The sequence below is a fragment of the Coregonus clupeaformis genome, chromosome 29 (assembly GCF_020615455.1).
Source record: "Coregonus clupeaformis isolate EN_2021a chromosome 29, ASM2061545v1, whole genome shotgun sequence".
NCBI lineage: Eukaryota > Metazoa > Chordata > Actinopteri > Salmoniformes > Salmonidae > Coregonus > Coregonus clupeaformis.
Genome location: NC_059220.1, coordinates 41,997,263 through 42,011,135, shown reverse-complemented (window position 1 = coordinate 42,011,135; position 13,873 = coordinate 41,997,263). Strand labels below are relative to the sequence as shown.

The 13,873-nt window shown below is 47.0% G+C and overlaps 1 protein-coding gene and 1 non-coding gene across 2 annotated transcripts in view; both read left to right on the top strand.

Moving 5' to 3' along the window:
- The window catches only part of dync1h1 (dynein, cytoplasmic 1, heavy chain 1), a 53,746-nt gene that overhangs the window by 9,119 nt on the left and 30,754 nt on the right, over positions 1-13,873 (top strand). Inside the window, exons 9-35 of the mRNA XM_041855583.2 lie at positions 138-317; positions 667-816; positions 905-1,051; positions 1,228-1,368; positions 1,575-1,751; positions 1,871-1,981; positions 2,173-2,292; positions 2,388-2,627; positions 2,849-3,004; positions 3,302-3,415; positions 3,522-3,632; positions 3,870-4,079; positions 4,300-4,446; positions 4,692-4,858; positions 5,080-5,253; positions 7,177-7,531; positions 8,359-8,553; positions 8,999-9,281; positions 9,413-9,513; positions 9,640-9,799; positions 10,020-10,260; positions 10,672-10,855; positions 11,120-11,332; positions 11,683-11,921; positions 12,151-12,307; positions 12,496-12,723; positions 12,940-13,170. Coding sequence (XP_041711517.2) covers positions 138-317; positions 667-816; positions 905-1,051; positions 1,228-1,368; positions 1,575-1,751; positions 1,871-1,981; positions 2,173-2,292; positions 2,388-2,627; positions 2,849-3,004; positions 3,302-3,415; positions 3,522-3,632; positions 3,870-4,079; positions 4,300-4,446; positions 4,692-4,858; positions 5,080-5,253; positions 7,177-7,531; positions 8,359-8,553; positions 8,999-9,281; positions 9,413-9,513; positions 9,640-9,799; positions 10,020-10,260; positions 10,672-10,855; positions 11,120-11,332; positions 11,683-11,921; positions 12,151-12,307; positions 12,496-12,723; positions 12,940-13,170 — 4,932 coding nt within the window. The remainder of the gene's footprint in view (positions 1-137; positions 318-666; positions 817-904; positions 1,052-1,227; positions 1,369-1,574; positions 1,752-1,870; positions 1,982-2,172; positions 2,293-2,387; positions 2,628-2,848; positions 3,005-3,301; positions 3,416-3,521; positions 3,633-3,869; positions 4,080-4,299; positions 4,447-4,691; positions 4,859-5,079; positions 5,254-7,176; positions 7,532-8,358; positions 8,554-8,998; positions 9,282-9,412; positions 9,514-9,639; positions 9,800-10,019; positions 10,261-10,671; positions 10,856-11,119; positions 11,333-11,682; positions 11,922-12,150; positions 12,308-12,495; positions 12,724-12,939; positions 13,171-13,873) is intronic.
- On the top strand, positions 3,059-3,197 carry LOC121545239. Its single transcript, XR_005996234.1, has one exon. It is a non-coding gene; the product is annotated as a small nucleolar RNA SNORA8 (small nucleolar RNA).

Here is a 13,873-nt window from a genome sequence, read left to right as displayed (position 1 = left end):
TTGAATTGTATGCCTGCAGTTGACATCAATGCAAGACCTCTGCGAAAGTCTGAGTTGCGCGAGCAGATCTAATGTTCGCATTCCCCCCTAAATGTATATGATTCGTGTCTGAGTGTCGTGACCCCTTTATTTTCAAGGTGGACGACCTTCTGCTCATCGAGGAGAAGATCGACCTGGAAGTGCGCTCTCTCGAGACCTGCATGTACGAACAAAAGACCTTCACAGAGATCCTCAACCGTGTGCAGAAGGCCGTGGACGACCTCAACCTGCACTCCTACTCCAACCTGCCCATCTGGGTCAACAAGCTGGACATTGAGGTCTGTACAAAACCCTTACAACCCTCAGCACCCTAATATGTACCTCCAGTTTTGTGTGTGTTGTTTTCTGAAGGTACTGTTACCCAGTGTCTTGCTGGTCAATGTCCCTCTAACTGGGGACCCGAGATGATTTTGTTCCTATGTAAACCGGCACAGTCCACTATTTACAAGTTGGAACTATTTTTCATGGTCCTTCGAGCAGGATAGTTTGGATAATCTGGAATATGACCAGTAGGGGCCAGAAATACCAGCACCTTTAACATTCCTGCTGGTCCCTTCTCTGGTGAATAAGGTGGTTTATTGAATACGTTTTGTATTAATTAAAATGTTTGCCTTTCCTTGTTTGTAGATTGAGAGGATCCTCGGGGTGCGTCTGCAGGCCGGGCTAAGGGCCTGGACCCAGGTTCTCCGGGGCCAGATGGAGGACAAGGCTGACGTGGACATGGACACCGAGGCCCCACAAGTCAGCCACAAGCCTGGCGGGGAGCCCAAGATCAAGGTTAGGGTCCAAGACTGCAGTAGGAGGATTCATTGATAAGGCACAAATTGCAGTTTAGGAAACTTATTTTGCTTCCTGTACTTCACAGAATGTTGTGCACGAGCTGAGGATCACCAACCAAGTGATCTTCCTGAACCCGCCCATCGAAGACTGCCGCTACAAGCTCTACCAGGAGATGTTTGCCTGGAAGATGGTCATCCTCTCTCTTCCCAGGATCCAGAGCCAGAGATACCAGGTCTGGAGGCCCTGCAGAGCACTTTTATATGTTAAATTCAATGCTACCACCTAGCTAGCGTCTTTAGCAGGCTAGTATTGAATTCAATGCTATCACCAAGCATACTGGATACAAGTACATGGGTGTCTGGTATAGGTTGCGGAGTTGATGTATTGATGTACTTTCCTGGCCCCTAGGTGGGCATCCACTACGAGCTGTCTGAAGAGGAGAAATTCTACAGGAACGCCCTGACTAGAATGCCAGACGGACCGGCTGCCCTGGAGGAGGCCTACAACTCAGTCAAGGACAACGTCAATGAAGTGGAGCGGTACGTCAAGGTACGCATGCCCCAATCAATGATTTGAAGCACCCTACTGGACTCTTTCTCAATTCTTTCCTTGGTTCCTCACCTCGTACTTTGTCCGCCAATGTGTTTTGAACACGAGGAATCAAGGAACGATTATTGAGATTCGTCCCAAGATGGAGTGTACTACAGCAATGGGTTCTATCACTCACCCACGTGTCTCGGATGTCTGTTGTATAGGTGTGGCTGCAGTACCAGTGCCTGTGGGACATGCAGGCGGAGAACATATACAACCGCCTGGGGGAGGACCTGACCAAGTGGCAGGCCCTGCTAGTCCAAATCCGCAAAGCCAGGGGGACCTTCGACAACGCCGAGACCAGGAAGGAATTTGGGCCCGTGGTCATCGACTATGGCAAGGTAAAGGGTCTGACTGTTCAGCAGTAGAGTTGTAGAGCAGTAGAGTTGTAGAGCACCTTGTTTATGCCGTTCTTTTCATGTAATGACGCCTAGAAATGTGATGATTGGTTAAACTCCAGGTCCAGTCCAAGGTGAACCTGAAGTATGACTCCTGGCACAAAGAGGTTCTCAGCAGGTTCGGCCAGATGCTGGGCAACAACATGCAGGACTTCCACTCCCAGATCTCCAAGGTAAGCCCTCTCCTGTCTGCCAAGAGAAACAGTTTTCATCGTAGTCTCTCGCTATATTTTCCAATATCCATACTAGCATACCACTTAGAATGCATGCCCATTACATTGCTTCAGTCTAAGTTATGTTAGTGTGGCTGGAACAGACCATTGGACTCTATCTGATTTCAACCTGTTTTCATGTTTCACCCCAGTCCCGCCAAGAGCTGGAGCAGCACTCCGTGGACACGGCCAGCACTTCGGACGCTGTGACTTTCATCACCTACGTCCAGACGCTCAAACGCAAGATCAAGCAGTTTGAGAAGAATGTGGATGTACGTACTGTTAAAACCGCTTTCATAGGACCTCAAATCGTTGTCATGGGTGAAAAGATGGATGGATTTTAAATCTGGACTTTTTTTCTTCACAGCTTTTCCGCAACGGTCAGCGGCTTCTCGAGAAGCAGCGCTTCCAGTTCCCGCCAACGTGGCTATACATTGACAACATCGAGGGCGAGTGGGGTGCCTTCAGCGACATCATGAAGCGCAAGGACACGGCCATACAGCAGCAGGTGGCCAACCTGCAGATGAAGATCGTCCAGGAAGACAAAGCCGTGGAGGGTCGCACCATCGATCTCCTCGCTGACTGGGAGAAGACCAAACCAGTGGCTGTAAGAGACAATTATTTAAGAAAGATACATTTTTGGGAATGATTGTGACGTGTAGGATGGCTTTGTTTCATTTTATCGAAGTGAATGTGATCTTTGCATAAATCGTTCATATGCATTTTCGCACCTTGACACTGATCTTAGGTCAGTTTTCGTTCTCCCTCCCGGTTAGTGTTGGGATTTCGGAGAGGGTATAAGCTGATCATAGATCTGTTATTCCATAGGGTGGCCTGCGTCCAGAGGATGCCCTCCAGTCTCTCACCATCTACGAGGGAAAGTTTGGCCGGCTGAAGGACGACAGGGATAAGTGTTCCCGCGCCAAAGAGGCCCTGGAGCTGACCGACACCGGCCTGTTGAGCGGCAGCGAGGAGAGAGTTCAGGTATGGTTATAACACCTCTCCATTGCCTTTTTAAACTAGAGGTGTTCACTTTCCAGTACTGAATGGTATCTGCAGCCAGCCGCTACTCCGGATGGACTGTTCATTAGTCAGTGCAAGAGCAGATCGGCATATGGTATCGATGGTCTCCTTGCCTCTTTGTGCCTGGGGTCCTGGTATATCTGTCGATACAAACATTTCACTTCCCGACAAGATGTTCACAGATGCTCCTCTGCAGTGTTGTAGCATAGCATTTTATATAAGCGTGATATGTTCTAAGTCTATTTCTATGTGCTGTAGGTGGCTCTGGAGGAGCTGCAGGACCTGAAGGGGGTGTGGTCTGAGCTGTCCAAGGTGTGGGAGCAGATCGACCAGGCAAAGGAGCAGCCCTGGGTCTCTGTTCAACCACGCAAGGTAAGATTCCATTATTTTTCTTCTCATATTAAACTGCTAGACTTGTCACTAAAGACCATTTCTGTTTAGGATCAAGTCTAATGTGCCTCTTTATTTGTGATTGTAGCTGCGTCAGAGTTTGGACGGCCTTCTAAACCAGCTGAAGAACTTCCCAGCTCGACTGAGGCAGTATGCATCCTACGAGCACGTCCAGAGGCTTCTCAAGGGTTACATGAAGGTAAGACCCCATATCTCTCTCAATAATATTTGATCTAAAAATGGCATTATTGCAATTGAAAAGTATTTACTTGCGACAAAGGATTGAACATGCCTGGTTGACTTTCATCTAAGATGGGCAAAGCTTGGGCAAGGACTGTGTACATGTTCATGTTGAAAAACGTCCTGATGACGTTAACAAAATGCTCAAACAAACTGTCCCGTCCTAACGCTCAACTGTTCTTATCTCATCTCTCAGATCAACATGCTGGTGATCGAGCTGAAGTCAGAGGCCCTGAAGGACCGCCACTGGAAGCAGCTGATGAAGCGTCTGCACGTGAACTGGGTGCTGTCGGAGCTGACCCTGGGACAGATCTGGGACGTGGACCTGCAGAAGAACGACATGGTGGTGAGGGATGTGCTGCTGGTGGCCCAGGGAGAGATGGCCCTGGAGGAATTCCTCAAACAGGTAACCACAACATTCAACTCCACAAAGATGTAATTTTTCCCTGCAGTGCAATTACTACAACAAAAAAGTAGCTCGTAATTTATGTCCATAGAGAAAATAAAATATCAGTGCACTGCCTTTCAACCATATTGATCGTCTTTTCAATTTTGTGTGACAAAGTCACAAGACAAAGTAAGTGGCATGCTGAGGATGTATTCTTTTTTTCATTGGTCCACAACAGATCCGTGAGGTCTGGAACGCCTATGAGCTGGACCTGATCAACTACCAGAACAAGTGCCGTCTGATCCGCGGCTGGGACGACCTCTTCAACAAGGTCAAGGAGCACATCAACAGCGTGTCGGCCATGAAGCTGTCGCCTTACTACAAGGTAGGTGGTTGTTTCAATTCAAACGTGTTCTTACCAGAGATGGAGACTTGATCTTGTAGTCTTTACACCACATAAATAAGGTCTCGTGATCTGGTTCTTAAGAGGTTGGGCCTGGATCTCAAGGGTTCTAGACTGGTCTTGGTCTTGACTCCATCTCTGGTTCGTGCAGGATAGTATAAGAATGTACATGGTATATTCCTAGTCTCCATAAGGCGTCAATGGTTCCTGCTGTGATGTGCCATCAGGTGTTTGAGGAGGATGCTCTGAGCTGGGAGGACAAGCTGAACCGGATCATGGCCCTGTTTGACGTGTGGATCGACGTCCAACGCCGCTGGGTCTATCTGGAGGGCATCTTCACTGGCAGCGCTGACATCAAACACCTGTTGCCTGTGGAGACCCAGAGGTTCTCGAGGTAAGATCCGCAGTTCCTCCGTTTTGATCTTCTCCAATGCATTTTGTGAAGGAGGCAAGGAATCAAGGAAAAACTTTTGAGATTTCCCCTTGTCACCTACGATTTGGGAATAGGCCAAATAACCTTGTCTATGGTGAAGAGGACTTTGTAAAGATCGTGATTACCTTTTACCATTGGAGAAAGAACATTACTCACTGCCATTATTCAACTCTCCTTTATAGCATCAGCACAGAGTTCCTGGCTCTGATGAAGAAGGTGACCAAGTCTCCTCTGGTGATGGACGTGCTGAACATCCAGGGGGTGCAGAGGTCTCTGGAGAGGCTGGCCGACCTGCTGGGCAAGATCCAGAAGGCCCTGGGAGAGTACCTGGAGAGGGAGAGGTCCTCATTCCCCAGGTAAGACGTGATCCATGTCTCTATAAAGGGGCATCTGACTGATTCTATTATGTTGTATGGTGACGTAGTCAGTCCTGGAGACACTTTCAAAAGTGACTTTGAAATAACACATATGGAATCATGTAGTAACCAAAAAAGTGTTAAACAAATCAAAATATCTTTTAGATTCTTCAAAGTAGCCACCCTTTGCCTTGACGACAGCTTTGCACACTCTTGGCATTCTCTCAACCAGCTTCACCTGGAATGCTTTTCCAACTGTCTTGAAGGAGTTCCCACATATGCTGAGCACTTGTTGGCTGCTTTTCCTACACTCTGCGGTCCAACTCATCCCAAACCATCTCAATTGGGTTGAGGTCGGGTGATTATGGAGGCCAGGTCATCTGATGCAGCACTCCAACACTCTCCTTCTTGGTCAAATAGCCCTTACACAGCCTGGAGGTGTTTTGGGTCATTGTCCTGTTGAAAAACAAATGATAGTCCCACTAAGCGCAAACGAGATGGGACGGCATATCGCTGCAGAATGCTGTGGTAGCCATGCTGGTTAAGTGTGCCTTGAATTCTAAATAAATCACAGACAGTGTCACCAGCAAAGCATCCCCACACCATCACACCACCTCCTCCATGCTTCACGGTGGGAACCACACATGTGGAGATCATCTGTTCACCAACTCTGCGTCTCACAATGACATGGCAGTTGGAACCAAAAATCTCAAATTTGGACTCCAGACCAAAGGACAGATTTCCACCGGTCTAATGTCCATTGCTCGTGTTTCTTGGCCCAAGCAAGTCTCTTCTTCTTATTGATGTCCTTTAGTAGTGGTTTCTTTGCAGCAATTCGACCATGAAGGCCTTATTCACGCAGTCTCCTTTGAACAGTTGATGCTGAGATGTGTCTGTTACTTGAACTCTTTGAAGCATTTATTTGGGCTGCAATCTGAGGCTGGTAACTCTAATGAACGTATCCTCTGCAGCAGAGGTAACTCTGGGTCTTCCTTTCCTGTGGCGGTCCTCATGAGAGACGGTTCTTAATTTTCCGTATTGACTGACCTTCATGTCTTAAAGTAATGATGGACTGTCGTTTCTCTTTGCTTATTTGAGCTGATCTTGCCATAATATGGACTTGGTCTTTTACCAAATAGGGCTATCTTCTGTATACCCACCCCTACCTTGTCAGAACACAACTGATTGGCTCAAACACATTAAGAAGGAAAGAAATTCCACAAATTAACTTTTAACAAGGCACACCAGTTAATTGAAATGCATTCCAGGTGACTACCTCATGAAGCTGGTTGAGAGAATGCCAAGAGTGTGCAAAGCTGTCATCAAGGCAAAGGGTGGCTACTTTGAAGAATCTCATCAAAAATATATTTTGATTTGTTTAACACTTTTTTTGGTTACTACATGATTCCATATGTGTTATTTCATAGTTTTGATGTCTTCACTATTATTCTACAATGTAGAAAATAGTAAAAATAAAGAAAAACCCTTGAATGAGTAGGTGTGTCCAAACTTTTGACTGGTACTGTATATATATCCACACTGAGGTTGGAATAATACTGTGAAAATTATAATTGCCTTTTCGTGTAAGAGCTGTTTGAAAAGAGCCTGAAATATCAGCCTGTTTTGGTCATATGCAGTTTTGGCCTTCCATGGTGACATCACCTGAGAGTTCCAAACCTCTCTGCCAATAACAGATCATTTTCAGTTTTCCCCTCCCCACTCAGACCATTCCCAGACAGTCTTAGCAAAATTCTTGCATGAGAAATTGCCCTTTGCTAAGAAGCTTTTTTTGTTTATTTTTGACAATTGTTTTATTGAAAACGATCACATTAAGGTACTTAATTGTTACCCAGACATGATTTGATATTGAGATAAAAATGGCTGCATTGGCCCTTGTAAGGATACAAAATTTCTCTCTGCCAGGTTCTACTTCGTTGGTGACGAAGACTTACTGGAGATCATCGGAAACAGCAAGAACGTGGCCAAGCTGCAGAAGCACTTCAAGAAGATGTTTGCCGGCGTCTCCAGCATCCTGCTGAATGAGGAAAATACGGTAGTGCTGGGTATCTCGTCCCGCGAGGGCGAGGAGATCCTCTACAAGTCCCCCGTGGACCTCATAGAGCACCCCAAGATCAACGACTGGCTGACCCTGGTGGAGAAGGAGATGCGGGTCACTCTAGCCAAGCTGCTGGCCGAGTCCGTCACTGAGGTGGGCGGCTTCAACAAGGGCAACACCATCGAACTCGGCACTTACATCGACTGGATCGACCGATACCAGGTACAGAACGTCACAGTGAGCTGTTGTACATCCTGTGGTTCCCATTTTGTTTGTTTGGTCACTTACCAAATGCAATTTGATTTGTCATGTTATTCACCAAATCATGTTCTTGAGTCAGCAATGACTCAATAGAAATTGACCACGTCTGACTATTTAAGGATATGCTGTACATAGTCTCTCTAGACAGACTGGTTGCCTCCCAATGTTCTGGTTTACACATCTGTACAGATACAACGTCAGTTTGGCATAGAGCTGCCTTATCGACTTGTTTCCCACATCCCCCAGATACAAAATAGTAGCTAGCAAGATGGAGATCCAGATGTTTTTTTTAATGAGCGCATTTCACAAGTAGCTAGTTTGCATCAACTACCTTCACTAAAACCACTGCGAAAGTTTTACCTGCAAACTTTGGTTTAGAATTTCGACAATCTGGCATGTCTGCCTCGTGATTTGTTGTGAGTTGTCTGAAGAGGACCCTCCCCGGAACAATTTATTTTCCCTTTTCGAAGTTACCAAGAGAGTCCGTCCTTAATCCCAGACCCTAGTCACTGCTGTTGCTTAGGGTCTGGGTTTCCGAGACTACGCTGCACAAGACCACCATTCAATCACATTTTATTTATATGGCCCTTTTCACAAATACATAGGTCACAAAGTGGTTATGAGAAAGTAAATCAGCCAGTAGGCCCCAAAGAGGATCCATGAAAAATTGTATTCCAACCAATATCCCCCACAAAGCGCGTCCATGGTTATTCTAGATCTGTGAATCTTGGAACCACTTGAACTCTCTCTTCCTCTTTCTTTCTTTCTCTTCTCTTTACTAACTCCAGGCTCAGCTGGTGGTGCTGTCGGCTCAGATCGACTGGTCGGAGAAAGTGGATGCTGCTCTGACCACAATCTCGGGGGGCGGAGACATGTCGCCCATATCAAGCGTGCTGACCAACGTGGAGGCTACCCTGAATGTGCTGGCTGACACCGTACTGATGGAGCAGCCTCCACTCCGCAGGAGGAAGCTGGAACATCTGGTGAGTGCAAAATGCTACATTGTCAAACATTCTGAACACGTTAGCTTGGACGAGTTACTTTGGCCCATAGAAATAGAATGAATCGAGCGGAACCGCTTAGAACCTCTAACCCTGGCAATTTGACAAGTAAACTCATGGGTACACTCGCAATGGCTGCCTGATATTGTGACGCAATAATTTCCATGGTAATGTAGAATGTTAATTCAAATGATGCTAACTGATGTGACGCTTGTATTTTTTGTAATGTCAGTTGAGTTGATTCAACAAATCACAGCACAGATAGATGGGTACACTTCCTGCTTTTAACTCCTTCTTTTACTTCCTGCTTGGCCGCCAGTCCACCCATTATGCCATCATTGACTTCTATTCGTTCTATTTCTTTGCTTTGGCAAGTTAGTTTGGACCAGTTGGTTTGGACGAGTTTCTTTGTGCTCCATCCCTATAGATCACTGAGCTGGTCCACCAGAGGGACGTGACCAGGCAACTGATCAAGAACAAGATCGACAACCCCAAGTCGTTCGAGTGGCTCAGCCAGATGCGCTTCTACTTCGACCCAAAGCAGACAGACGTTCTGCAGCAGCTGTCCATCCAGATGGCCAATGCCAAGTTCAACTATGGATTTGAGTACCTGGGAGTCCAGGACAAGTTGGTCCAGACCCCCCTTACCGACCGCTGCTATCTGACTATGACCCAGGCCCTGGAGGCCAGGTTCGGTGGAGCCCCCTTCGGTATGCTCCAAGAACTACATGCCACTCTAGACTCTACATAGCCAACAAAGTAGTTTAAATTCTAAAAGGCAAACTGAGTTGCAATCATATCCTCTTCCTCTGGTGATTATTTTTTTCGCTGTTATTTCCAGGGCCCGCCGGAACTGGAAAGACTGAGTCGGTGAAGGCTCTGGGTCACCAGCTGGGACGCTTTGTCCTGGTCTTCAACTGTGACGAGACCTTTGACTTCCAGGTACGCTAATACTGACTGATACTTCACACTAAAAAAAGGCTGATCTTGGTTTAATGTTATATTCATGAGTTATTTTCAGAATGCGAGAAACCTCTTTTAAGAGACCTGTTTCTCTGTTGTCTGCAGGCGATGGGTCGTATCTTTGTGGGCTTGTGCCAGGTAGGCGCCTGGGGCTGCTTCGACGAGTTCAATCGTCTGGAGGAAAGGATGCTGTCGGCCGTCTCCCAGCAGGTCCAGTTCATCCAGGTGGCCCTAAGGGAGCACAGCAACCCCAACCGAGACCGCAGTATGTGTCTCCACAGCCTCTCATTGAAAGCTTCTTCGAATGGCCATTGAAAGTGCTTAGTCTTGGTCTGGGAGGCCCTATATGTTATAAAATACATCAGACCAATGTCGAATGACTGCTGACAATATCACATTGTTCATTACAAACCAAACATGTCTTCATATAGCGTTGCACTTAAGAACGTAAGTTCTACAAAGTCACTGTTTTCCCCCTTCCTAAGGCGCTGCCATCTCCTGCGAGCTGCTCAACAAGCAGGTGAAGGTGAGCCCCGACATGGCCATCTTCATCACCATGAACCCCGGCTACGCCGGCCGCTCCAACCTGCCCGACAATCTGAAGAAGCTGTTCCGCTCCCTGGCCATGACTAAGCCCGACCGCCAGCTCATTGCCCAGGTCATGCTCTACTCCCAGGGCTTCCGCACTGCCGAGATCCTGGCCAAGAAGATCGTGCCCTTCTTCAAGTATGTACTGTACACAACCAGGCCAGGTATTGAGGCTCGGGGGGGGAGGGAAGAGTTGTTCGAATGGCGGCGATGGGGCATTTGTCATTAGTTGATAGTGACACGTTAATAAATTCATGAGATTACTTTCAAGTCATTTGCAGCTTATTTCTTCTCGCTGGGAGAGTCAGTTGTGGAAGGATATCTATCCCAATGGAATCTCCTTATAAGCTGTGATATCGTTTTTGCTGCAAGTGACTGAATCTGATAAGTAATGTGTTTGGACATTTCCAACAACATTTGAGAACCGTTAGATCAAATCATTGGAAATCTGTCATGCATGCCAACAATACTACCACCCAATGCTCCACTCTATTTCTTTGGTGTTCCTTCTCATTGACTGAAAAACATTTTTTCTCTGTGCACCTGCAGGCTGTGTGATGAGCAGCTGTCCTCCCAGAGTCACTACGACTTTGGCCTGCGAGCCCTTAAGAGCGTGTTGGTCAGCGCCGGCAACGTGAAGCGGGAGCGCATCCAGAGGATCAAGAAGGATAAGCGCGAGCGCGGCGAGAACGTGGACGAGAACGAGATCGCAGAGAACCTCCCGGAACAGGAGGTAAAGGAACTGAAGTATCTGTGGCGGCATTAGTTTTCTCTCTTGGATAATAAATACTGTACTTACAAAATATATAGACACACTAGACTTCTAGTAGTATGTCCACCAACTAATCCCTTGAGCATATTTTTACACTGGGTCAGGCGAGACCATGCCACCTAATGTAAAGATAAATAGGACTGCCAATAGTGCTTGCCTGGCATTGATTTTCTGTTATCTAGAAGGGATGTCTCCTAAGCTCTGTGTGTCCCTGTCTGTGTTCAGATCCTGATCCAGAGTGTGTGTGAGACCATGGTGCCCAAGCTGGTGGCTGAGGACATCCCCCTGCTGTTCAGCCTGCTGTCGGACGTATTCCCCGGCGTGCAGTACATGCGTGGCGAGATGACGGCGCTGCGCGAGGAGCTCCGCAAAGTCTGCGCCGAGATGTTCCTCACCTACGGAGACGGAGACGACGTGGGCAGTATGTGGGTGGAGAAGGTACTTAATGCAGCTCTGGTCAATAAAGTCCCCATTTATTAATTCTGTATGGTTTCACCCAGAGCCATAGATGCGGAGCTTGGCAAAACCATCCTTCATGTTGATGACAAATGTACCTTAGTTGTTCCATCTATGACAAAATCGATACTACTTCCAACTCTGGAATGTCATTCCCTTGGAACTTTTGGTGCAAACTTTACGTTGATTAAAATATCTGAATTTCAAACCAAGTTTATCTGCACCCCCAAGCTGTGTACTGCTTGATCTAAAGTCTTCATACTAGAGATGTTGGCTAAGTGTCAAGTCTGCATGTATATTCAGTAATATTCAACCATATCATATCATTCCAGGTGCTCCAACTGTACCAGATCACCCAGATCAACCACGGCCTGATGATGGTGGGGCCCTCTGGCAGTGGCAAGACCATGGCCTGGAGGGTGCTGCTCAAGGCCCTGGAGCGCCTGGAGGGAATGGAGGGCGTGGCCCACATCATCGACCCCAAGGCCATCAGTAAGGACCACCTGTACGGAACCCTGGACCCCAACACCCGCGAGTGGACCGATGGGCTCTTCACACATGTTCTCAGGAAGTAGGTGTTAGGAGTTGGCTTGAATATACATTGTCTCGCGACACTACTGGTGTCCCCCAGGGTTTGGTACTAGGTCCTCGCTTGTTCTCTCTGTACACCAAGTCACTTCAGTTCTGTCATATCCTCACATGGGCTCTCTTACCATTGTTAGGCTGATTACACTCAAATCTATTTTTGTATGTATAAATCCAATCAATTAATTAATCAATGGTGTTTTTTTCCATCCCAGGATCATTGACAACGTGAGAGGCGAGTTGCAGAAACGCCAGTGGATCATCTTCGATGGTGACGTGGACCCCGAGTGGGTAGAGAATCTCAACTCTGTGCTGGACGACAACAAGTTGCTCACCCTGCCCAACGGAGAGCGTCTCAGCCTGCCACCAAACGTATGTTGTGTCCCTCGAAGCCACACATCTTTTTAATGGAAGTCCATTGTCTTTTAATCCAAAGGGGAATACCATTCAAAAGTTGAAATGTTAAGTTTTGTTCTTTTACCTTTTTAATATTTCACCTGGGAATGCAACCCTGTGACATCATTTAGCATTACTCTCCTAACTCCGTAATGTGGTCGTAGGTGCGCATCATGTTCGAGGTGCAGGATCTGAAGTATGCCACCCTGGCCACTGTGTCTCGTTGTGGCATGGTCTGGTTCAGCGAAGACGTGCTCAGCACTGACATGATCTTCAACCACTTCCTGGCACGCCTGCGCAGCATCCCATTGGACGAGGGCGAGGACGAGGCTTTCCGCATGCACAAGGGCACGGAGGACGAGGGCGAGGAGACCGCCTCCCCCATGCTACAGGTTAGTAGCTTGGATGCAATTGAAAGCTGTGTTCTTATTGGACAAGTTGAGGCGATACCTTTCTAGAGTCACTCTGTTTCAAAACGTTTTTTACCTGTTGATGAACGCGACCATGCTCTCGGCCCTTCCTTGCAATTGTGGTTCAAAAACCAACTGTGTTAGAATAGCAGTCTTGTAACACGTCTCCACGTTAACTTTCTCTCTTTCTCTGTCCAGATCCAGAGGGACGCAGCGTCCATCTTGCAGCCCTACTTCACCTCCACTGGGCTGGTGATCAAGGCGTTGGAGCACGCCTCCAACATGGAGCACATCATGGACTTCACGCGGCTGCGCTGCATGGGTTCCCTGTTCTCCATGCTGCACCAGGCCTGCCGCAACGTGGCGCTCTACAACAACAACCACTCCGACTTCCCCATGCCCATCGACCAGCTGGAGCGCTACATGCAGGTCAGTCCGTGGCGCCACAGTGCCCCCTGCTCGTGGGGAGTCTAAATGGAGTCCCCCAGGGCTTGGTGTCAATTCCATTTCAATTCCCTTCAGTTTAGGAGATTCATTTAAATGTAATTTTAAGAATGGAAAAGTGTCATTTTTTTCCAATTTAATATTTTTCTATTCACTTCCTGGAAACTCCCCAGACCTTAATCCCATTGAGAACATGTGGTCGATCCTCAAGAGGCGGGTGGACAAACAAAAACCCACAAATTCTGACAAACTCCAAGCATTGATTATGCAAGAATGAGCTGCCATCAGTCATGATGTGGCCCAGAAGTTAATTGACAGCATGCCAGGGCGGATTGCAGAGGTCTTGAAAAAGAAGGGTCAACACTGCAAATATTGACTCTCTGCATAAACTTAATGTAGTTGTCAATAAAAGCCTTAGACACTTATGGAATGCTTGTAATTATACTTCAGTATACCATAGTAACATCTGACAAAAATATCTCATAACACTGAAGCAGCGAACTTTGTGAAGACCAATACTTGTGTCGTGGTCAAAGTTTTGAGAATGACTGACTGTATACTGAACAAAAATATAAACGCAACATGTAGTGTTGGTCCCATGTTTCATGAGCTGAAATAAAGAATCCCAGAAATGTTCCATATGCACAGAAAGTGTGTTTCTCTAAAATGTTGTGCACAAATTTGTTTA